This window comes from Pagrus major, chromosome 17, assembly GCF_040436345.1.
Source record: "Pagrus major chromosome 17, Pma_NU_1.0".
Lineage (NCBI taxonomy): Eukaryota > Metazoa > Chordata > Actinopteri > Spariformes > Sparidae > Pagrus > Pagrus major.
Window position 1 is genome coordinate 31380612 of NC_133231.1, and position 25289 is coordinate 31405900.

Genomic DNA, 25289 nt, shown 5'->3' on the forward strand with positions numbered 1-25289 from the left:
CTGCACAAAAGCAACTGTCACGACTATAATAATGGCCTGAGAACGAAACAAAGACAGACAGAGGAGAAACAGAGAAGCAGCTGGTTAAACTTCAACATCACCACCGACACCAGCAGAGCACCTGAAGCTGACTGAATCTTCTGCTGCTGAGAAACATCTGGTTTGAAATCTGAGCACTGACAGATTCACCTGCTGCTTCATATTCTGTTAATCCTCAACATTGTTCTGGTAATATTTTGACTTTATTAACATAAAGTTGTGATTTTTTAATATACAAAAAACTTTTATGATATTATATTTTACTTCATTCTCAAAATATTGAGACTTTTCTCATATTTTCATTTTATTAATGACATGTTAAAAATTGTATCTGAAAATACTTTGACTTTCTTATTGTACCTTTTTCTCAAAAAATACAACTTTCCGCCCAAACTAAATATAAATACTTTTTCTTAAATTTCTTTCATCAAAATAATGACTTTTTTGCTTTTCTAATAATATATTGATTTTATTAATGAGATACGAATATTTGTTTCTGAGAAAACGTATTTTTCCTCATAATATTTCATCTTTATTCTCCTTTTCTTTTATAATATTTTGTCTTTACAACTATGACAACTTTCTTCCAAATCCTGTCAGTAGAGATCTGTTTTTACCTACCTTAAAGGGCCTTTTCGTGTGATCGACACATTAAATTCACATTAAATCTACTTTGAATCACTGTTGTTAAACAATAAAACATGAAAACTTCAAGGACAGTGGTGTTTTTCTTGGCAGTGTATGTGAAAGAGGCAAGAAGGTGCTAAAAACCAACCAAGACCTGAACAATAAAAGCCACGACTGACTCCATATTAAGAACAGAGAGAAGCCACAATGTATAGTTGTTGCAATAGTTTCTCAAAGTGACAGATCGCAAGACTACAACAGGTTTTAATTAAACAGATGAAATGGTTTAAACGACTCTTAAACAAAAAACCATCTACAACAATCTTCATGCACACAACTCATATACAAACAGTATAATGATGCAAGTCTCTCTGAAGATATCACAGCTTCATTTTTATCATCTCTGCAGCCTACAAGTCTTCTTTTGTCTCGCATGCTAATTTGTAATGCTAATAGTTGTTTTCTATGGCCGGTGCTTTTATTTTGAAAGGATCATTCAGCCTGCGATGTCACGCAGGGAGATGTCTTTGTAACGCACACAGTGTAGTTCAACTTATATATTCCTCTTATCTTCTTAAAGCAGCTACTACTGTGCAACTTTAATGTTTTCCTCTGTGCTTCTCTTATCCTTCACATTATCAATGTTATGATGAACTGCTGCAACAACACTCCCCGTGTTATATTCTAACATCTAACAGGCTCCAACTGAGATTTTCCAGCATGGATCTTCATCTCCTCCACTGACGATGCTGCCATAAACTGCTGCTTCTACTCAAAACTGTACAAAAAGCTCTCGGGGGAAGAAAACAGAAGCGATGAACGACTGGAGTGTGCGGCTGTAGTGTGAGGAGTAACGTACCACAGTGATGCTGATGGCGTCATCAAACTGGTGCATGAGAATGCTGATGACGGCCGACGCCAACAGCAGCAGGATGAGAGGATCTTTGAACTGCAGAGAGAGAGAGAGAGGTGAGACATCAGTGAACTGGGTTAGAGGCAAATAAACTACAACGACCTGTATTCTGACAACTGTGCGTGTGTGTGTGTGTGTGTATACACTTGTATTTACTATATAGTGAGGTTTTTATCCAACAAAGTGAGGACATCCTGTCTGTGTCCTCACGTCTTCATAGGGCTGTTTGACAGTTAAGACTTAGTTTTGAGGGTTAGGTTAGAATCAGGTGACTTTTTCCCTTGTAGGGCAAAAACAAACCAAATGGACATATTGTATTGTATTGTATTGTATTGTTAAGGTGCAAAAAGGTTCTTGGATCCAAAGTTCCCTTAAACCTTTGAAAACAGACCTCCTGCAGGCGGCGATGGGAGATTGTTGATCACATGATCCTGTTTGAATCAATCTAAACTAAAACTATTAGAGTAAGAGCAGCAGTCAAGTGACTGTAACCAGGGTTCCTACAGGTTTCTTCAAGTTAAATTTAAGACCTTTTTAAGACCATTCATATCAAAAATTAATACCTATTTCTCTGCCTATTTCATGGCCCTACCGGCAAAGAAGAATGAAATCCTTGAATTTCAGAGTGTTCATTTATTCAACAAACAAAAGACGTCCACAGTACTCAAAAGACATGTCTTAATGTGATTTACTGGTTAAATAAAATAAATAAAGAAATACAGAAATCTGTGGGTATGTAAGGGATGAGGTGGTGTCACCTTGCCCCCCATTAGCTGTCGCCAAGTTTTACTCTTTCAAATAATCAACCATCTATAGAACTTTTCAGTAAGCTATTTTTCTACTTCTTCTCATCATCTCATCATTAATTATTATTATTAATAATATTGTGTAAAGGGAGCCTCTTATCGTTTAATAGAAAAATACATCATACAAACAGCAACTTTTGCAGCCTTGTCAGTCTGATGGCGAGTTATCACCTTTCTGTCATCACTAACACACTGTTAATAGTCAAAGAAGCTCTGAGGCTTTGTTCTATATGTTATAATACAAGATTTCAGCATTGAGCTACAATCAGGCAACATTCATGATATTGTTCAGCCAAACTAACCAAAAACTTCTTATTGATCATCATTATAAAGTTTCAGGGCGTTCCTGTAACCATGGTAACTCACGGTGCCAGAGGGGAGGGAGAGAAGCTGAATGAAGCCGTTTACACAGATACACTGCAGACAAAGTCCAGACTATAGTTGTTATTTCACACATGTAGCACACAACAGGAGACTCTCCGTGTCAGACGAGTTCTCACGTGCTGACTAAACTCAGTTGATAACGTAGCAGCGCGACGAGTCCTTGCTAGCTAAGCAGCTAAACTTTAGCGCCGCTCCGTGTTGAGATCCCGCCCTGTGTGGGTCACTACACTGTCATTGGTCAGGCGCGCACACGCTGTTAACGACACCATTGGCTGTAGAGTGTGACAATCTGTCAATAAAAATCAGCCAACAGTTCTCCTCCGATCTACATTGATCTCATAAGTCGCCTCTGTTAAGTTTGAATGACGGAAATCCGTCGTAGCGACGGAGAACTTTAATCCATGCATACAGCACAAAATTTAAGACCCAGATATCAAAATTCAAGACTTTTTCAAGTCTTTTAAAGGTATTATTTCCAAATTCATAAATTCAATGCTTTTAAGACTTTTTAAGACCCCGCGGGAACCCTGTGTAACAGGAGGATAAGTCTCGCAGGGGGAGGGGAGCAGAGAAACAATGATATAGAGAGAAATAGTAGTTTTGAGCACAGTGTATTTTGTAGTTGTGAGCAGTTGAAGATTGAAGAGTCTGACCTCCAGTGTCACTCGCCCGTCGTGCTCAAAAATATTCATAATTAAAATGACATTAAAAATGATCCAAACTGAACCTTACTTTGGGCAGCCGGCGAGGACGTCTGTGAGGACTGATTTGAGTTTTACTGCTCGACACTGAGCTCATTCTGGGATTTGAGGAAAGAGAAGACAGTTTGGGAAATTCTGTAATTCCTTTGGGAGATGAGGGCATGAAGGGAGGACAGGTTTAGAAAGTGGGAACACTTTCCCAGTGAGGACATTTTGAAACTTACTGGGATGTTTAGTTTCAGTATCATATTTCTATCAGGGGTCTCGAGTACGAGTTATGTCCTCACAAAGACAGATATACATGCGTGTGTGTTTGCTATGATGTATGGACCGGCTGAAACAAGTGTCAGTCATCCGTAGCGAAAAGGCGGAGATCGTTGAGTGAAGCGGGCCAACAGTCCCAGCTCTATTTTCAGCTCCAGCATCCAAATGACCCGGTTTCCACGTCAACGACACGACTGAACGCAGCAGCAGCAAAAAAGTTTAACTCTTCACCGTTTAATCCACAGAGAGCAGGATTCATCCATCTCAACGTGATGTGACAGAGACCAACTTTAAACCAAGTTACAGGGTCGCAGGTCCGTGCAGCTACAAAGATGTTTCATAGAAGTGGAGACACGCAACAAGATTTTATGACACGTGACAACGAATTCCTCTAATCTGGTCTGTTTAATGTTTAATAAAGAAGCAGCTCTACGAATCAAACTGTTATAAGAGACTCCTCTGAGCTCAGACTCATTACTGCCTCCTTCACAGCTGCCAGAGTCAATCCACTTTCTGAGCCTTTTGAAATTTGTGCATAAATACTCGAAAACCTCAAAATATTAAAAAGGTGTCTCCTTTTGTAAATGTTGGTGTGTCAATAAAAACAAACAGTCTTAGTGAGTAGATTAATGATGTACAGTGCATCAGTTACCTGCATCAGTGTTTTTTGAGTCCAATCGCTGACAAAATAAATGAATTTAAAAATGTGCCACTTTAGCTCTGATGTATATTCTGTCTGTCAACACCGCTCTGTGGTCTGGCTCAATGTCCCGGCCACAACACTATCGGACCAGGTCCAGGATCTGCAGTAAACTCATAGATAGCGGCCATCTTAATATATCTGGTATTTTTCATTATGATCCATGTGTTACTCACTGAGACATGAACACAAATGTAATGTGAAAAAAAGACGCTCTCTCGCAATGTTAAAGAAAGTGAAAAAATATGTGTGGACCTGTCCCTTTACCAGGACCAGCACCAAAGTTCATGGTGTTTATTCTGGCCTGAGTTTCATCCTCGTTTCCTGGAAATCCGTTCTGTAGTTTTTGTTTAATCCTGCTGACAAACAAACAAACAGACAGACACGAGTGAAAACAAGTCGCTCTCAGGCCTGTCAGGTCAAGTGTGAACGGTTTCTACATGGAAACCTGACAGATTGTAGCTGATGGTGACAAGAAACAAACCTTCAGTCTCATCCTCACTTCCTTTCCTTGTGTCCTCCGTATTCTTCCTTTCCCTCCTCCTCTCCTGCTGCCTTTCTATATTTAACCTCTGAGTTGTTGCTGCTCACAGCGGCCTCGCCTCTCCTCCTCCTCCCCTCTCCTACCTCTCCCCCCTCCTCCTCCTCTCCTCCCTCCCTCATCCCCTCCTCTCTTCTCCTCTCCTCTCCTCTCCTCTCCTCTCCTCTCCTCTCCTCTCCTCTCCTCTCCTCTCCTCCCCTCCCCTCCTCCGGCTGCTCGGCTCAACAGCAGCAGTTTCTGTCCTTGTCAGAGTTCATGTGGACAAAACAGACCAGCAACAAAAAACTTCCCTCCGGCTGCTTCCATTATTTCACTGCTCCAGTCTGACTGAGTCCATGTTCACCTCTCCTGGTATAACGTTCATCGCTCCTGGTATAACGTTCACCTCTCCTGGTATAACGTTCACCTCTCCTGGTATAACGTTCACCTCTCCTGGTATAACGTTCACCTCTCCTGGTATAACGTTCACCTCTCCTGGTATAACGTTCACCTCTCCTGGTATAACGTTCACCTCTCCTGGTATAACGTTCGTCTCTCCTGGTATAACGTTCACCTCTCCTGGTATAACGTTCACCTCTCCTGGTATAACGTTTCCACTAGTCATTCTTCCTAATGAATAAAACCATCTGCGTGCTTTCACTCAGTTTTTCTGTCCATGTTTTCTTTGTACAGCACCTTGTAACTCTGGTTTTAACTATTACCATTATTATTATTGTGATGATGACAACTACTACTGCTATCATTACAGAGGTGTAATACAAACATGAACACATGTGAGAGAAAACATCGGCCACGTCTCCCTCTCGTCTGCTTCGTCCTGTTTTTCTGCACTGTTACATACTTATTAAATCTGATTGAATGTGTCTACGTCTTTAGTCATTACATAAGGAAACACGATGTTGAAGTTTAGTGAGCCAAAAGATACAGCAACCAAAATAAGTTTTGCAACATACTGTCTTTCATACCATGATCTGTTATTTCTGGTTGTTTCTCTGTTTTAAATCATCTCCAGCTGCTTCAGTTGTTTAGCAGAATGCTGCAACTCTGTTTTACTGTGAAGCTCCAGAAATGATTTGTGGACTACGAAAACAAAGCAGAGTGTGATTTACTTCTGCATTTCTGATGGCAGATAAAAGGACGACTAAATGAAAATGAAAAGTACAAATGGATAAATTTTTTGGTAGATTTTCAGGCATTTATGTTAAATCGTGATCTTAGATGGTTAAAGGCATTTTTCATTTGAGCTCGACTTTAAAGGGCCCTTGAGGAGCCTGATACCGTTTAGTACTTTCATATTCTAACCTTCAAATTTAGGAGGTGATTCATATTTAATTTCAAGGAAATCACACACGAAGAGGTAAAAGTTAAGGCACTCTGCAAAAATCAGTGTGAGTGGGTTAAAAATGTGTTTAATCTTCTGTAACTGTTGTGTATATTTCCCTCAATTCACCCAATTTTCAATAAAACACATGTCGCACTGGCAGCTTCATGTTGTTGTCTTAATGTGTAGTCTACATACATTTGAGCTGACACACACAAAACGTATCACTCACTTATTCATATTAAATATAAAAACGTATGAGATATGAACATGATGCACTATATAAAACAGACAGAACCGCTCTGGTAATTACACTTACAGTTTCCTCTGAACACTGAGTGAGTTGACATTGTGTTTCCATGAGCAAACAATGACACTGTGGAGCATGACGAGCCTGCAGACAAGTTATCAGGCTCAAGATAAAAATAGTATGTTAGCTTCATCCTGGAGCTGCTGCTGCTGCTGCTGGATGTGTCAAAGCTTCCTGAGACTCGTCTGTTTAATCAGCAGCAACGTGAAAACTGTCAGATTAGAGTGTGAAGACAAACTGGAGTCGATATGTTACTGAATCTGATTTATAGTTTTGATTCTCTTACTGATTTATAATTGGGTTTTCGTGGGGAAATAAAATTTAGGCCTATACAGGTTTTTAGTATCAATGCCATGTTTAAGAGCTTAGATGTAAAAAAAAAAGTGTTTTAAACAGTCTTCAATGTGTACATAATAACACATTCAAAATTCATGTATTCTCATGTGTTAGTTAAGATTTCTTGGTGCAAGAGATGCTTTTTTCCAGGACATTTTTTTTTTTAAATTATGCCTTTAAAAGTGATGGGGACAAAATCAGCCATTTCAAAAAGTGTTGGGGACATGTCCTCAGCGTCCCCAGTGTTAAAGACACCTATTTCTGAAGAAACGGATAAAAAAGAAAAGAAAAGACATGTCTGTGACTGTGTGCAAACTGTTAAACCGGTTCTCAATATGTTAAATGTGTAGAGAAAATATTTGCACAAATTTAGTTTAGGTTTCTTAGTCAAAGCAGAAACCGGCTCAGGCTGCCTGCAGGGCTCTGACGCTCTAATAATACAGGATATTTACTCTCAGTAACGGTCGTGCTGATCGGCTGGGAAACAGCAGCACTGGTGCGTAGAAAGTCAAATATTCCTGATAGTTAAGGCCGTGATGTGTAGAAAGATGTTTCAGCATATTGCTGCTGTCTGCTTTACAGACGTTACAACTAGTTCTGTTGTCATCTTTTTAGAAATGAAGTCATGTTTTGGAGCTTTGCTTCCTCTCCTCTCTCGTAGCTCCTTCTTGTTGAAAAAAGAGAGACGTTTTAGCATTTTGCTGCTGCTTCCACTCTGACTTGTAATTATCATTTTACAGACATTAAATGTTTTTTCCTCAAACGAAGCCATGACTCCTTCTGTTTGCAAGTTTCCAGCAGTGTAGAGACATGAGTTTGACATCATTGCATCACTGTCAGAAAAACATACCTCGATTAAAGGAATTGATAAGCCTGAAGGCAACGACTGTGACGGACTGGACACTTTGTAAACCAGTACTCGTTTCCAGTCCCGACAGCAGTGAGACCACACAGCTCGCTGTCAGACCGTCGGCTTCATGCGGTGTGAAAAACAAATAATCGATAACTGTGAAATCTTTTGGGCCACCGGTCACATTTGAAGGGTAACTCAATCGATAAAGTGCCTCCAGTGATCTGGTGAAGTTGCATTGTGGGTAATGTAGGCACCAAGTTTTGAAAAGCATCTCACTCCTTTAACACTGTGATAAACGAATGATCAAAACCGATTTAGAAGAGCCAGAGATATCACCTTATTTACTCTACACATTCTCTTTCTTTTTCAAAACCTGGAGCCTACATTACCCACCATGCAACTGAGTCACTGAGTGACATCACTGGAGACAATTTATCAGATTACATGCAGCTTCCTCTGGAGCGTCACAAGGCTTTATATGACTTTTTTCACAGTTTTCCTCCTTGTGATCAGTTCCAGCCTTGTTTTATTTTGTCTGCACACATTAACAGGATCTTATAAATGTGATCCGTTACCTGTGAGATGTATTTCTTCCATAGCGGCTCCTCTTCATTGATGTCGAACTCGTTCCAGCCGTGGTAGGCTCGCCTCCTGCTCACCTCCTCCTGGGTCAGACCCAACTGCAGGTCGGCCTGTCAGCAGCAACACAACAACTTCACTGCCAAGTCTCCGACACAAGCTGGCCTTGCAGGTGTTAACTGGCCCTGCCACAGATTTACTGTAGAGCACCCTTTACTGAATAAACAGGAGGCAGTTCAATGCCAATGTAGGGATCAATGATGAATGAGGATATTGATTTTTTTTCCTGACACCAAATATAACACCTCATTTCCACACAGCTGTGTGTGTGTGTGTGTGTGTGTGTGTGTGTGTGAGTCACCCAACAGTGAGTTCATGTACTTCTTAGATTGTCTCACTTCCCGAGTTGGGAAGTCGATGTACCAACTTCGGTGTGTTCATGTGTGTAATGTTGCAACATGAACGACAAAAGAAGTTGTTTTGCATTTTATCGCTCAGAGCGTTTAAACAAAACAGTGACGGTTCTTTACTTTCAAGACTATTTTTAATTATAATTTGGTCAAAATGATCACTTTGGACTTAGGACTGGTGTAAAGTGCTATGAACAAAATCAAAATTGTTGTCTCAATGCAACATAACTTAAAAGGTGCAATATGTAAGAATTTTTGTTGAAAACAAAAAAAATGACAAAAATTATCCACAGGATGTGAAGAAATAACAGTAACAGTCATTATGATGTCTGTGTATTAGTTAGCCAGCTAGCTCTGCCCCATCCCGGTCCAAACAACTATGCTAGCAGTTTGAGTGCCATCACTCCCCCAGTCCTTGCAAGGCTAATTGAGCTAACTAACTAACAGCAGCTACAGTTACGCAGCAATTTGCAGTTACTCTGGAGATATGCTCCACCTATTTGTTTAGAGCATGAAATCAAAAGGCTGCCATGTTGCAGCTTTAAAGTTACTAAACAATAATAAATCATCTGCACAATGAGGCATTATGCTGTAAAAATGCTCCAGACTGAAGAACAGTTAAGGTACAGCTGTGTATCCCGGTCTGACGACACCGTACCTGCAGGACACACGCTACTTCGTTGACGGGGAGTTCGCTGGCTTTTCTGGAGGTTAGTACCGGGACCATGGTCTCATCTTCACTGGAGGGTTGTCTCTCGGAAAGCTGCAACACAAAGATAGAGAGAAAAACTTAACTTCACACAAGAAGGAAGAGATTCTTCTTCACTGAGCTCCAGGACATTTATCTGTGGGGGAGGTTGGAGGAACTGGACGAGTCAGTCTCGACATTCAGGGAACATTAGCTGAACTCTTTCAGCTGACCTGCGTTCACTTCCACACATTTACAGTCGAGATGAGCCAAGCACAGTCTGATACTGGAGACAGCAGCCTGGAGCTCAGCAGCACAACAACAACAACAACAACTTGTTTTCATTAAAAGTCCAAGGGTTCAAACTGACGGCTTTACGCCTCAAAGAGGTTGAGAAAAATGAAATGCAACAGAAAACACAGCAACTTCAGTCGTGTGAGAAAAGATGATTCTGATCCAGAATCAGTTTATGTAATTATTTACTGGCAGATATGTTTTATAAATCAAAGTACACACAGTTGTACCAGAAAACCAACAAAAGGTAGATTCAAAATCAGCCTCATGAGTGAGGATGTGTAGATTTGGTTTACAGCAAAGCGACAGTGAGATTCTTTCTCCTTCATTGTAATTTTATAATCAGAATAAAGATATGTATCAGCATACGGTACACTTATCAGAGGGAATCAAATGTTAAACTATTTATTGATAAAAATGAATCCAGCATGAGACACCTGACAGATCACTTTATCTCATCAATGCAAAAACGTCTACAGCCATGCTAGCAGCTCACAGCGGTGCTTTGGGCTAAATGCTAATGTCAGCATGCTAACATGCTCCTAGTGACGATGTCAACATGCTGATGTTTAGCAGGTATAATGTTTAACATGTTTACAATCTCACTTGAGTGTGTTAGCATGCTAAAATTAGCTAGAAAGCAGTAAACACAAAGCAAAACTTAGGCTGATGGGAATGACATTAGTTCTGCAGGTATTTAAATTTAAACCAAAGCAGAGCTGCAATCAATCGGAAGGAAATTAATCACCAACATTTTGATAAAAGATCATTTTTTAGGCAAAAAATATCAAACAATTTCTGGTTCCAGCTTCTTAAATGTGAGAATTTGTTGCTTGTCTTTGTCGTGTATGAAGAGTCTTGAGGTTTTGGACACTTTTCAAATTTTTTTCACATTTTAGACTCAATGATAATCAAATAATTGCCGGATTAATTGATATTGAAAGTTCTCGCTAGTTGCAGCCCAAAACCAAAGTACTGGACATGTTAAAATGTTGACCTGAGGATGGCGCTGATCACCAAGGTTACTAAAATTCATCCTGAGGGGAACACGAACGTCAGGAATTTTATACTAATTCTCCAATAGCATTGCGATATTTCACTCAAAAACTACAAATGTTCACCTCGTGGTGGCGCTAGAGTAAAATTTCAAAGTTGACAGGATTCATCCTCTGTGGATCATGAATGTCTGTACAGAATTTCACAGCAACCCATCACATAGTTGTTGAGATATCTTAGTCGATTAAAAGACATTCATTCATAGATTCAGGCTGCTAGTTTGTTTGAAGATCCATTATGAACACTAGAATGGCACACAGTAGAGCGCATACCTCCACCAATGCCCAACAGTCTCCTTTTATACTCACTCATAAATACCACCTAAATATGCCTGATCCAAGATCCAAACATTATTCCCCGAGAAATTAACGAAAATACCAAAATACGGTCTATCTCTCAACGTTAACAAAGTGAAAAAATAATTCCTGGATCCGTCCCAAACCTAAAAGTTAGTGTGGTCTCTTCTGGGCTGAGACTCATCCTCCATCCAAGTTTGGTGGAAATCTGTTCAGTAGTTTTTTGTGTAATCCTGCCTGTGGTGACTATTCAAAAAACAAAACTTGTCACCTGTGGTGGTTTGGGATGGTTCGTTCTTGACTCGACTCCAGAGCGAATAAAAAAGAAAAGTTTGTAAAAGTAATATCTTTGGGTGAGGTTCCCGTTTATTTGAACAAAAAGGATAAGGTAAATTGACAGAACAAAAAGAGATTCTACTGTTTCTCTGGCTGCCGTGTAAAAACTGTGTGTGTCTTCCACCACCACTCCACTCAAACTAATCAACACTTCTGATCAACAACAGCTGGGGCAAGGTTTGGGGTAAAAGAAAGTAACTGAAATATACTTCCCCTAGTGGAAAAACAAATACCTGCACAACATAAAAAATGGCTCCTACACACCGGCCCCATAATTGTGTTGGTGTGCACTTACAATTATATAAACATATTTCAAAAAGGAGCCAAAAAGGATGTGTATGTGTGTGCAAATCTTCTTCTTCTTTCTTTAGAAGTAAATGTCCATAAATCAAATCTTCTTTCTTTAGAAGTCAATCCATATTTCAGTCTTTAATAACAATCTTTATGTCTCCAACAGCATGCAGAGTTTTGTGACAGGTCTCTCCAGAAAGCCTGTCTTGGTCTTCAGCTGAACTGACCGGACAACACCTCTCCTGTCTGGAAAGGTTTTGGTCACTTTACCCATTAGCCATGAACTTCTTGGAGCAGAAGGGTCCATGATAATAACAATGTCGTCCACAGAAAAATTCCTTCGTGGCTTTGTCCACTTTTGTCTTTCTTGGAGCAGTGGAAGGTACTCTCTTACCCACCGCTTCCAAAATAAGTCTGACAGGTACTGTACCTGTCTCCATCTTCGTTTGATGTATACATCACTATCATCAAACAGTCCAGGAGGAAGAAGAGGTTTGGCCTTCAGCAGAAGAATGTGGTTGGGTGTAAGTGTTTCCAGGTCATTAGGGTCATCGGATAGTTTGGTTATTGGGCGACTGTTGAGAATGGCTTCAATTTCACAAAGGATAGTGCAAAAGCTTTCATCATCCATAGTTTGCTGTTTGACAATGGAATACAGCACCTTTCTTATGAGGCGAATAATCCGCTCCCATGTTCCGCCATAGTGAGATGCAGCAGGAGGGTTGAATGTCCATGCTATTCCTCTTTTTGCCAAAGCACTTTGAATTTTGTTGTGATCCAGGGCTTTAAGAGCTTCCCTTAACTCTCTTTCAGCTCCAACAAAATTGGTGCCGTTGTCTGACCTGAGGTTGTAGACTTGCCCACGTCGACACATGAACCGTCGGATGGCATTTATGCATGAATCTGTTGTTAGTGAGTGGGCTGCTTCAAGGTGTACTGCCCGACTAGTCATGCATGTGAAGATTACACCATACTTTTTGACCATGCTGCGACCTCTTTTGATGTCAATAGGGCCGAAATAATCCACACCTGCATTAGTAAATGGTGGTAAATCTGGCAGGAGTCTTTCAGCTGGAAGGTCAGACATTTTTTGTTCTCCAACTCTGCCTTGAAGACGACGACAGGTAACACAATCAGCAATGATTTTTCTGCAGGCTGAGTTTGCATTTGTTATCCAGTAGGTTTTTCGAAGTGTAGATATCATGTGATTGCGTCCAGCGTGACCCACTTGCTTGTGAATGTGTTGTAAGATAAGTTTGGATATGTGTTGATCTTTAGACAGAATTATTGGATGTTTTACTGTCTCAGGCATGGATGCTTTTCTCAGACGACCTCCTACTCTCAACAGCCCATCTTGGAGTATGGGATCCAACCTGTAGATGTCACTGTTGGTTGGCACAGATGATGCGCCTTTCTCCAAGAGAGAGATTTCCCTGTGAAATCTTTGCTGTTGGCAGAGGCGTGCAATTTCCAGTTCTGCAGTATGTAAGTCATCCCGTGTCAATGATTGAACATTCATATTTGCTTTGTGTTGCTGATGTCCTTTATTGCATGCTTTACCGTTTTTCCTTAGCTGTTGAAGCAGATCTTTAAACTTCAAAAACCAGGCGACTGAAGTTTTGAGTTTTTCCCAGTCTGAAAAGTAGGTCAGAAGCTTGTTCATGGTATTGGATGCATCATCAACAACACAAGCATTAACTGTGAGGTCTTGTTTAACCTCAGGGTCATCCAAGGTGACGGCAGGTTTGTTTACCTCCTGTTTTGGCCATGTTCTTTCCTCAGTCAGCAGAAACTCTGGTCCTTTGAGCCATCGTTCACATTTCAGAAAATCATCAGCTGACAGTCCTCTTGAAGCCTCATCAGCGGGGTTCTGCTTAGAGCCAATGTACCTCCACTGGGCCACCTCTGTGGCTTCTCTTATGACAGCCACTCTGTTCGCCACAAATGTGTGGAATCTCTTTGTTTCACTTGAAATGTAATTAAGCACAGTCGTGCTATCGGTCCAGAACACTGACTGGTCCAATTCCAGTTGCAGCTCCTTTGTAATCATCTTATCCAGTCTGACAGCTAATACAGCAGCAGTGAGTTCAAGCCTTGGTATTGTGGTTTGTTTCATGGGAGTGACTCTGGATTTTCCAATCATGAAAGCAATGTTAACTTCATCAGAGATGCCTTTCAATCTCAGATAAGAAACAGCGCCATATCCGTGTTCACTAGCATCTGAGAAGTGATGCAGCTGTGCATTGCTTACCTTTCCAAAGTTCTTTGGCTTGATGCACCGTTCCACCTTTAACAGTGACAATTTGTGCAGATTTATCAGCCACTGTGTCCACTTCTGCAGAAAGGTTGGTGGTATTGTGTCATCCCAACCAATTTTTCTTTTGCACAGCTCTTGCAGCATCAGCTTGGGAGGCAGTGTGAACGGTGACAAGAAACCAAGAGGGTCATAGATAGAATTAACCACTGACAAGATTCCACGGCGGGTACATGGACGACTTTCCAGTGCAATCTTGAACATGAACATGTCTGATTCCGCACACCAGTGCAATCCAAGAGCTCTTTCAACAGGTAAATTGTCTTTATCCAAATTGAGTTCTTTGGTTGCTTTGGAACGATTTTCTTCAGGGATGCTTGCAATAACTGCTCGACTGTTGCTCATCCACTTTGAGAGCCGAAAGCCTCCTTTGGCACATGCAGCAGTGAGATCTTGTACCATTTGCAAAGCTTCCTCTTCTGATGACACAGACTTTAAACAATCGTCCACGTAAAAGTTTTGCTTGATGGTCTTTAATACTTCGTCACTGTACTGAGCCGTGTTGTCATCAGCAACTCTTTTCAAGGCATAATTGGCGCAGCTCGGTGATGAAGTTGCTCCAAAAATATGAACCTTCATTCTGAAGTCCACCACAGGTTGTGTCACATCTCCATTATGCCACCACAAAAATCGAAGGAAATCAACGTGTTTCTGAGACACATGAACCTGGTGAAACATAGCCTGCACATCGGTCATGATGGCAACTGCTTCGTGTCTAAATCTGAGAAGAACGCCAAAAAGGGAATTTGTGAGATCAGGACCTTGCAACAGCTGGCTGTTCAAAGATGTGCCCTTGAAACTTGCTCCACAGTCAAATACAACTCTCAATGTTTTCTTTTTGGGATGATAAACCCCATGATGTGGTATGTACCAGATTTTACCTTCAGTTCCATTCAGTTGCTGTTGAGGCACCTGCTCCGCATAACCATTTTTGATGACATCATTTAGGAAGTGCACATACTCCTGATGATATTCTGTGTTCCTCTGAAACTTTCTTTTCAAACTCATGACTCGCTGTTCAGCAATGCATCGATTGTTTGGCATTATGACATTATCAACTTTAAAGGGTAAATCAACACAATAGTGGTTGTTTTCAAGGCGAATTGTTTTTTCCATTATGTGAAGAAATCTCATGTCTTCTCTTGATATTAAAGCGTCATCACATGACCTTTCATTGAAGTCCTGGTTGTATTGCGTGATTAACAACTGTTCCACTTTATCAATGGAGATCTTATTGACAGTGACAGTAGGGCAGCCATTCTTCCCTGCATCACTTCCACTTCCTTTAAGTGGGCCGTTCACCACCCACCCCAATAGGGTCCGAACAGCATAGGGTCCGTCATTACAGCTGTTAATAATTTCCCACGGTTCCAAAAGCTTTGAGGCATTTGTGCCAATCAACAAATCCACTCCAACTTCAAGCTCGGGAACTTTAATCTTTTCCAGGTAAGGCCATTTTCTCAGATCCTTTTCTGTTACAATATTGTGTCTTGTAACCGGCATGGTTTGCTGAGTGTAAACCTCAGGTAGGTCTAGAAACCTGTTCTCATCATAACCAGCTACTTCCAGTCCAGTCAGAACATGAGTCTTTACAGTATGTGCTTGTCCCATTGTTCGCAGGAAGATGTGTGTTTGGATGCTGTCCATGTTCAGCTGTCTCATCAGGCGTTCTGTACAAAAGGTAGCTGAGCTTCCTGGGTCAAGAAAAGCGTAAGTGGTCAAAATTTGGTCTCCATTCTTAGCCTTTACTTGTACAGGTACAATTGAGAGAACACATTTCTGCGTACCGGCCCCAGTGCGAGCACAGGTCTGCTGAGGGACAACCGTGTTGCTTGATTGCTCAAATGCTCTGAATTTAGCTGGGTTGTGAAGCATTGTGGGATGTCTGAAGTTACATACATCACACGTTAGACGTTTCTTGCAGCTTTTGCTGATATGACCTGGTTTTAGACAACCAAAACAAACACCACTTTGCCTTAAAAGATCAAGTTTCTCACGATGCACTTTGTTCTTAAGATGTACACAATCTTCTATTGCGTGATCCTCTTTACATATGCAACATGATGTGGTCTTGCTTTTTGATAGAGACAAGGCATGGATGAGCGGTGTTTGTGCAGACTTTATACCTGCTGAAGTGCTTACAGCTGCCACAGTTGCTGGATTTTTATTCCTGGGTGAAAATCTTGTGGGAGCTTTTCCTTTAAATGTAGCAGTTTGTGTGTCTTGCAAGTTACCAAAGACAGGATCAGAGAGAATTTTGATCTGATGTTCCAGAAAGTTGACCAAATCAGAGAACAAAACTCTACTTCCACGTCTCTCCTGTAGGTCACAAACAGCTGCTCTCCATCTTTCTCTTAATTTGTAGGGCAGTTTCATCACAAGCTGTTTCAGGTTTGATGGTACATTCATTTCTGCCATATACTGTAGACTTTCCATCATGTTACAACATCCTCTCAAAAACAACATGTATGTTTGAAGAGAACCAACATCTTCAGCTTTTATTGGTGGCCAACTTAAAGCCTTTTCCATGTAAGCAGCCCCAATCTTCATTTCATTGCCAAAGTGTTCCTTTAACAAGTATTTGGCTCTGTGATAGCCTTGATCATTTGACATGTGATAGCAGCTTCTGATCAATTCTCTAGGTTGCCCCCTGGTGTGTTGTTCCAGGTAGTACAAGCAGTCCTGGAGATTATTGACTTTTCTTTCAACTCCCTGTTCAAATGCCATGATAAAAGATCCATACTGTAGAGGGTCACCATCAAATATGGGTATTGCTCGAGGTGGAAGAGATGCTGAGTGTTGTTGTTGAACCAGCTGAGCAGTGATTTCTGTTTGTCGCTGCATAATGTTGCCAATGTCCTGTATTTTATTTTCATTTGTGTTCATTTGTGGCGTGGTACAAACATTGCTTGACCTGTGACCTTGCAGTGAGTTGAAGACAGTTGTGTTGCCTCCTGGTGCTCTTGGTAGGAATTGCATAGGTTGTATTGAAGTGAAGGTTTCTGTAGGCTGTGTTTGTACATACTTTCTTTCTTTAGGGCGTGCATCCTGAAGGTGTGAAGGTGGTTGCTGTGAGAGTGGTTGTTGCACTGTTTCAAACTTTGACCTCTGTGACATTTCCATTTTTGATTTTGTGGCTTTATCGAAATATGAATTCATTCCATCAGATGGTGTAGAGCCACTTCCCACCATACTGCTTTCCAGTATGGCTATTTTAGCTGTAGCAGCAGCTAGTTGGGTTTCCATTTCCAGTTGTTCCTTTTGTCTTTTTAATCGTTCCTGTTCTGCATGCAGTTTCTCCTCCTGAGCCTCCAGTGCATGTTTTTTCTCCAAAGCAGCCATGTGTTGGATCAATGCTGCCTTTTCAGCCTTTGCTCGTAAGCATGCAGAACTTGTGATGGAAGATTTGGATGAAGATTTAGACTTAGATGAGACCCGTGTTTTTCCAGGGGGGAGAACATTTGAAATACTGTCATTGGGTTGAATCTCATCCTCCTGGTCAGCATTTAATTGAATCTCATCCTCCTGTATTACAGACTGTTTGTCACAATGTTCTGGTGCATCCTTCAACCATTTATACACATCACACATGAATTTCTCATTTGCTTTAAACTTCTGTTCAAACCATGTTTGCTGCCTTTTGTATTCTTCTTCAGGCAGTGGCATTTCCATCAATGCACCATGAGTTTCAGCAGCAGCTTCACACAGTTTGTTAAACTCATTTAAAAGGGTTTCAACACTGCACAAAGTATCACTTGTTATTTTGTCACATAACAGATTATTGATCTGCAACTTGATTTTGGATGCTTGATTCAAGGTTAACTTCCGGTTCCTTTGCAGGTTTTCAATTAGCAGTGAAACACCTTTTGCAGTTAATTTTCTTTCTCTTTTTTCAACATCACTTTTTACAGCACGCTCCTCAATTTTTGCAACATCACCTTTAGCAGTTGGAACATCACTTTTTGCAACACGCTCCTCAAGAACATTTTCAACATCAGCATTTTCATCCATTTCCACACTGTAAATATGTCAACTTGTGACGTCAGCAGCAGAACAATTGCAGTCATTCACAGGTGCTGATTATTTCCTCCTTTTTCCAATTAACTTTCATTTCATCAACATCCATGACATCCAGTTCCACAATCCAATGCATCAAGACTGTCCAGTTCCATTAAATCACTCAAACAGGCTCAGTTTCTTCAATCATGCAGTTTTATTGTCTGCTGCGTCCTTTACCTTTCTCCTCTGGCTCTGTCTGATGAACAGGAGGGAGGGGTTGCAAGCTCCATGGCCTCCTCTTGATCCAAGCAGCAGCAGCCTCTTTCCAACAATGCTGTTTCCTTCATCCAGGGCAAAGCTCTTTACTTGTCCTCCATCCAGGGCAAACAGTTTTTACTTGTGTGGTGACTATTCAAAAAACAAAACTTGTCACCTGTGGTGGTTTGGGATGGTTCGTTCTTGACTCGACTCCAGAGCGAATAAAAAAGAAAAGTTTGTAAAAGTAATATCTTTGGGTGAGGTTCCCGTTTATTTGAACAAAAAGGATAAGGTAAATTGACAGAACAAAAAGAGATTCTACTGTTTCTCTGGCTGCCGTGTAAAAACTGTGTGTGTCTTCCACCACCACTCCACTCAAACTAATCAACACTTCTGATCAACAACAGCTGGGGCAAGGTTTGGGGTAAAAGAAAGTAACTGAAATATACTTCCCCTAGTGGAAAAACAAATACCTGCACAACATAAAAAATGGCTCCTACACTGCCGACAAACAAACATACCAACAAATCATAACGTCCTCAACGAGGTGACAACGCCGGCCTTAATGTCGCTCAAAAGACCAACAGATAATAAAGAGCTGGGTTCTCTCGTGGTGTGATCTCTTCTCATCGGTCACTCCTGGTTCACAGCTCACAGCTGCCGGCCTGCAGCCTCGACTGATTCAGCACCAAGTGAACTTTATACGGACTTCTGTGACTGAACGCTGTTAATAACACAAGTCAAAATTAAACAACATAATCCACCTCTGCCTGCAGAATTATCACAGTAAAACATAACACAGCAATCCCCACAAACAGGGCTTTACAACAGCAGCCACTGAGCCCACCTTCAGATTAAGAGAGTCTAATTACTTCAGACTGATCGCTGCTGGGAAAGAACAGGAAATATTTCAGGTATTTCACGTGTTGGTTCAGTACAAGAGTTCTGCTGTGGACCTGCCTGTGTTTCCTGTGCCACAGCTGGAGAGCTACAGTTTATCAATAAGTTGTCAACTACTTGATGATCAATGAATCGGTTTTAAAGTCAAAATTCTCTGATTGCAGCTTCTTAAGTGTGAAACCAGAAATTATTCCCATTTAAGAAGCTGCAATCAGAAAATTCTGACTTTTTCTTTCATATAAAATCGACTCAAACTGATTATCGATTATCAAAATGGTTGGCAATTAATTTAAGCTGACAGGTAATCGATTCATCCATGCGGCTGTAGGTCAACTGCGTTAAGTGACGTTAATAAACTGAGAAATATTCAAAGAATCCACATCTTGAGCCGGGAGAGCAGGGAGTTCACAGCGGAGACGTCCCGAGCCGAACCTGAGGCTCCGCATCAGAGCTGATCTGGACACAATTTAATGGATCGAATCAGCGAAAATAAATCTGATCCTTTCTTCACTGAAGCCACAGCAGAAACATCTCACTCACTGAGAGGGAGAGTGTTAATGTGAGAAATTATTGATTGGACTCGTGTCTGGTTATTCTCTCTCCCCCCCCCCTCTCTCTCTCTCTCTCTCTCTCCCCCCCCCCCCTCTCTCCCCCTCTCTCTCTCAGTAAAGACAACATTCAGGAAGAAGCTTCTCATGTTTAACCGGCGCTGCTCGTCACTTTCACAGATTGACAAGACAAACGGTGGCAGCAGTGAGTGAGTAAACTGATGGGAGGCCAAAATAAGACTTGGCTGTTGTCGGCTTTGAGTGCTCTGCTCTGTAATCTGCCAAAGATTGTTTATGAGTAAAAGAAGCACCCGAGTGTTTTTCTGGTCCCAACATCTCCAACAGAGTGAGACATCTTTTGTCTAGCTGATCGCATCATGTCGGTTTCAAGAGAAAAATACCTGACTGGGACAAGTGATGTCAAAAATATTGATTTCTTGATCGCGTTTAGAGGCTGATAATCGATTTTATTAGAAAGTAAGATTTGGGATATCGATATCCACCAAAATAACATTTTTTTTGCAATGATTCCTCAAACGTGGAAAGATAAATAACAGAAGCAGGATATTTTACAGTTTAACAATAAACTTAATGTCTAAAATGACATCAGTGCACTGAAAGAGTCAACTTACTGGGAATTTAATAATTCTAAATGATCCGAAGCATCTTTTTCTGCATTATCATCTAAAAAAAGTATTTGAGTGTATTGGACAACATATACACCGAAACAAATTGATCTAATCGATTTTGAATATGAAACCATTTAAATCCTAACTTTCTATCACATCAATACACCAATACTGGCTGGACGTTCTCGCCCTCTCTTCTTTCTGACAGCGAGTTGACCGACACACATTATTTTTAAAAGCCCAATCAAAAGAGAATAAATTGAATATTTCTTAAAAAGTGTGAAATTGAATGATTACTATTACTGCTGCTCTGTTTCTCTGCTACTTGCCAAGAACAGAAGATGTATCTCGTTGCTGTTAAAGTCATGTTATATTTATCTTCTAATAAAAAATCTAAAATTTTCTTTCCCTTATTGTCAATTTCTCCCCATGTGATTGAATATCTACTCGATTGTATTATTGTATAGTGAGAACACTACTATTCAGTCACTGCTGAAGTTGCTGTGAGCGTTTTCATTTACGGTCTGTGGTGCCGTCAAACATCTTCAAACCTGAACTGAACACTGGTACACTGGCAGATTTGAGATGCTTATTGTCATAAATGAAGATGATTATTTCCTTCCAGCGGGCAGAAGAAGAAGAAGAAGACCAAAGACTTTAGGTCCAGAGAGGAAGAGGAGGCAGAGGAAGCTGACGGCATCCTGGCAGCGTTTAAAGACAGCAGGAAACAAAAGGACCGCAGCGCCGTCAAAAACCCCTCAGGGTTCAGACACAGAACAAAGACGCTTTTCACTTTTCCTCTCGATGAAGAGGAAAAAACTTTCACTACTTTGTCAGCTCATGTTTCACGTCACTATGAAGAGTTATTTAAAAACATTACAGTGAGTTTACTTCATCACACTCTTATCACAGCTCCCTCTTCCTCCATCTTACAAAACTGTGATTTCACTCCCAACTGCTGTGAGTCTGTGTCGTCTCACAATTTCAGGAATTACTGCAAATTCAACCGATCCGAACATCTTTTAAAGTTGGTCTAATTTTGTCTGAAAAGAAAGTTTGCACAGTTCAACCATTGCTGTCCTTTTCCCACAGAAAACAAACCGCTGAGCAGCTGCGACAGCTTGTTAGGACCTCACGTCAAATAAAATCAAACCGCGACTTCAACAAATCAAATTCTTTACAAATTTGGAAACGTGTGTTTTAAGCTTTGTTTTCTCAAGCGTCTCAGGAAAAGCTGACTCTAAAACACCAACAGCAAACAAACTACCTAAACTCAACCTGTGTTTGGTTGAAGGTCTTCTGCAGGGGGTCCACAGAGTCACTGCAGCGGTGATTCGACAGTGTTCAGGCTCTGTGTTAGCAGCGTACCTGAGGCAGAACCACGTGAGCTGTTCAGCTGATATGCACACTTCAGTACGTGTTGACTTATCACAGGTCATATCGTCGTCTCAACATCGATCAGTGTTATCGCACATCACATTTTCCTCATAACGCTCTCCAAACTGAACTGTTACTCAGTGTAACAGCTCTGAGCTAAACTCAAATGACTCTTTGGTACATTTTAAAATATCGTGACCTGTTCAGTCCTCATTGTTGGGTGACGACGATAAAAATCTACCTGCCAGGATGTTTCTCCTTCCTCTGCAGCTCAACAAGTATTTCTCTTTGAGACACAAAGACCGAATCTTTTATCGAACAGCAGGATGTCTGAGGGTGGGCTTCAGATCATCAGATGTTTTGATCCCTGGACTCAGCGAATAAATCTCCATGTGAGCAGTGTGAGAACGAACCTGTATCTGTCCTGTAGCTACAGAGGTGAGTGAATTTCAGGTATTTCTCATCTACTTTCAATGTTTTTACAGTCCGAGTCTGAAGAGGAGAAACTGTGAAACTGACGAGTTTTCATCTGGTGGATTTTAGGAGACACGCAGCAGCTAAATGTGATAAACAAACAGAGTGAATCAGCAGCAAAGGAAAGAGGTCAGCAGTGACGGTAATGACAGATGTCACGGCGTTAATATGATAACCTGAGCTGCTCCGGCCTGCAGGTTCATGCTGCTGCCACACAACACCTGAACAGACACAACCTGACTGCAGGTGCAAACCTAAAACTGTTTTCACAGCTTAAACTGTCAACTATCAAGACGGATTTCCCCTTAAAAATAAAACTGCAAACTGCGGCAGAGAAAACAACATTAGTGTGTAGAAAACGAGTTCAGTGGGAGAACAAACGTCGTCTCATCTCTGAAGACGAGCCGAGAACTGATCAAAGAAGTTCAGACGGCTGAAAACGCTTCTTATTTAGTAATTAATCTCAGTTTTCTCTTCCATTATGAGCCTTAGGTTCAGCACCGGAGCAGTTTTGGGCAGCACCTCAGCTGAGTGAATGTAAAATCAGTGTAGAGAGTATCAAAGCTACTCAATGACTCCTTTAGACAGTTTTTGTCTCTGAGCTTTTTGGTTGTTGTTCATTTATCATGAGCTCGAGCTGTCAAATGTTTTGTACACAGATATGATAATAATAACGGCCCAACATGAAGTGAAATTACAGACTATATTAAGATTAAATTTATTATGGACAATTTATGACTGATTAAATATGCAACAACCGTCGAGTAAACCTGAAAAAAACCTGGTAACAGGACCAAACCCCACAACTGTCTCCACATTGTGGTTCAAATATTGCTAAATTAATTAATAAAGAACATGACATCACCGTTTTCCACCTGGACCCTGCCCTCGTCAGACCCACATGAGTTCACTCAGGACCACATCACAGCTGACTCAAGAAAATATAGTTTCAGTCTGACTGTGTGGTTGTCGTCTCCAGATGGCAGCAATCTAACTGACAACTAAAATCTCATCATGACCAAAACTGGGAATAACATCCAAAAACATCCAAAAACATCTTACTGGTGCTGGATCAAACAACAATCTGTGTTTGACCCAAACTTTGCTCTGCTAAATTAAATTAGCCAGGAGCTAACGGCAGAGTGCAGAAACACAACTAACAAACACATGTTGTAGAGAAAAACATATTTCTTTTGACCAACTTTTCCCACAGGTTTCATATTATTATTTAATTTATATATATATATATATATATATATATATATATATATATATATATATATATATATATATACACACATACATACACATACATACACACACACATATTTTTATGTGGGTCACCTGTGGTCGGGGCGACGTGTCATGTGGCTTCTTCCCCCCTCCCCTCAGCTCTCTTCGCCTCCATTACAAGACAATAATCCAGCCAAGCATTAGCCAGACTCAGTTAGCATTAGCTGAAACACAGGTAGAATCCAGGAACTACTCCCATCTGTGCACATCGGATAAACTTTTGTTAACCAAATAAAAACAAAAGCAGCATCTATGTCCTCTGCTGCCTCGGTGCCTTTGAGCAAACGTCCGTCCTCAGATTTATAAAGCTTCCTGGAGAGCAGTGAGCAGTGATGCAGCCTGGTGAGGTGAGATGAGAGGCTGAGAGGATTGTTTCTGATTAAGATTGACTGGAGGTCAAAGGAGGATCGACTGACACCTGCTGCGCCCCCTGCAGGACGGGAGGACGGCTGCAGTCAAACAGTTCAACACTGGATGGAAGTTTAACCAGCAAACACAACTGATGACGTCAGTTACAACAAACAGACTGACAAAAATACAAATCTGATGTTTCAAGTCTCCAGATCATAAAAACAATATTTGTGGGTTGAGAATCACTTGAGACAAAAATCAAAAATTTGTAGATTTTAAATCCTTCATGTAGCCAAACTGTGTTTAAGATGAAATTATTAGTAAATTAAAAAGGTAACTGAATATTGTTTTGCTCATTGTTCTTGTATTAAACATCCCTCAGTTCCTGCTGTTAAGTGATTATTTGTTTTGTGTATTTTCAGGGTTGATACTGATAATTATTATTAGTAATCTTTACTGTAATCTCAGAGTTTAAGACTGTCACAGAACTTGACATGAATCAGATCCAGTTTCTACGAGCTTCCCTTCACATTAACACACGAGGCCGTCGTCTGCAAACATCAGCAGAACTACAACACTTTTATTCACTAAATCAACCTTCATGAAGAATAAAGCAGAAGTAAAGACCCTGTTTTTAACAAATGAGGCAAAGGTTTAGATGAATGCTGAATTTATCAGTTGATTAATAATTAACAAATTAATCTATACTGTGATTGTTTATGTCAGATATACACTATATGACAGTCATATAGTAATTAAACTGATCATGTGATCTGATGTGTCAGTCTGTTCAGGAAATGACAGAGACCGTTTGGTCACATCGTACGTTTCCTTTGTGGTTTTTAATTAGAGCATCGCGTCGTTTGTAGGTTGTAAAAGGTGAAGTAAACATGAACAGCTGATCACACGGCTGATCACTTCCCGGAAGAAACCCTTCTGACTTGTTTTTACAGCAGTTGTTTTCTTGATAATTAGTAAATTCCTTCATGATGTAGACGTCTTGTCTGAGCGTACGAGCGAGACAAACAAACCAGACAACAACAACTGACTGCAATATGTCAGAAAGAAGAGCTCAGTGTTGAACTGAATATCACAGGAGCTTTCTGTCACCCAGCGCCTGTTAAAACAAAGTTCAGCATCAGGGCAAGCTAACGTTGAGCCGACAGCGTCATCCACCCAACAAATACACACCACACTGATTTATTGTCCTCAAGAGCAGAAGATACTTATTGTCCTGTTGAATCCAAAAGTCAAATTTAGATTGTAAATGATTGTTTCGTCTTTTCTGTTAATCATTTAGCAGATTTATGTATCGACCCTCTGACGGGTCCTAATCTAATAAAGTCTGTCACATGCCGGTGTTGATGTGAAGGTCATCAGATCTGCAGGTATTTAATTAAA

At 40.7% G+C, this 25289-nt stretch overlaps 1 protein-coding gene across 2 annotated transcripts in view; it reads right to left on the reverse strand.

The window, feature by feature from the left end:
- Positions 1–25289, reverse strand: part of atp2c1 (ATPase secretory pathway Ca2+ transporting 1) — a 52257-nt gene that overhangs the window by 18236 nt on the left and 8732 nt on the right. Inside the window, exons 1-5 of one of the 2 annotated variants that reach the window (XM_073485364.1) lie at positions 23589–23663; positions 9443–9547; positions 8371–8487; positions 1526–1615; positions 1–36 (exon numbers count right to left, since the gene is read on the reverse strand). In XM_073485364.1, coding sequence (XP_073341465.1) covers positions 1–36; positions 1526–1615; positions 8371–8487; positions 9443–9511 — 312 coding nt within the window. In that variant the 5' untranslated portion in view covers positions 9512–9547; positions 23589–23663. Of the gene's footprint in view, positions 37–1525; positions 1616–8370; positions 8488–9442; positions 9548–23588; positions 23664–25289 lie in introns of those variants that run through there. The other variant, XM_073485363.1, reaches the window with a different exon arrangement.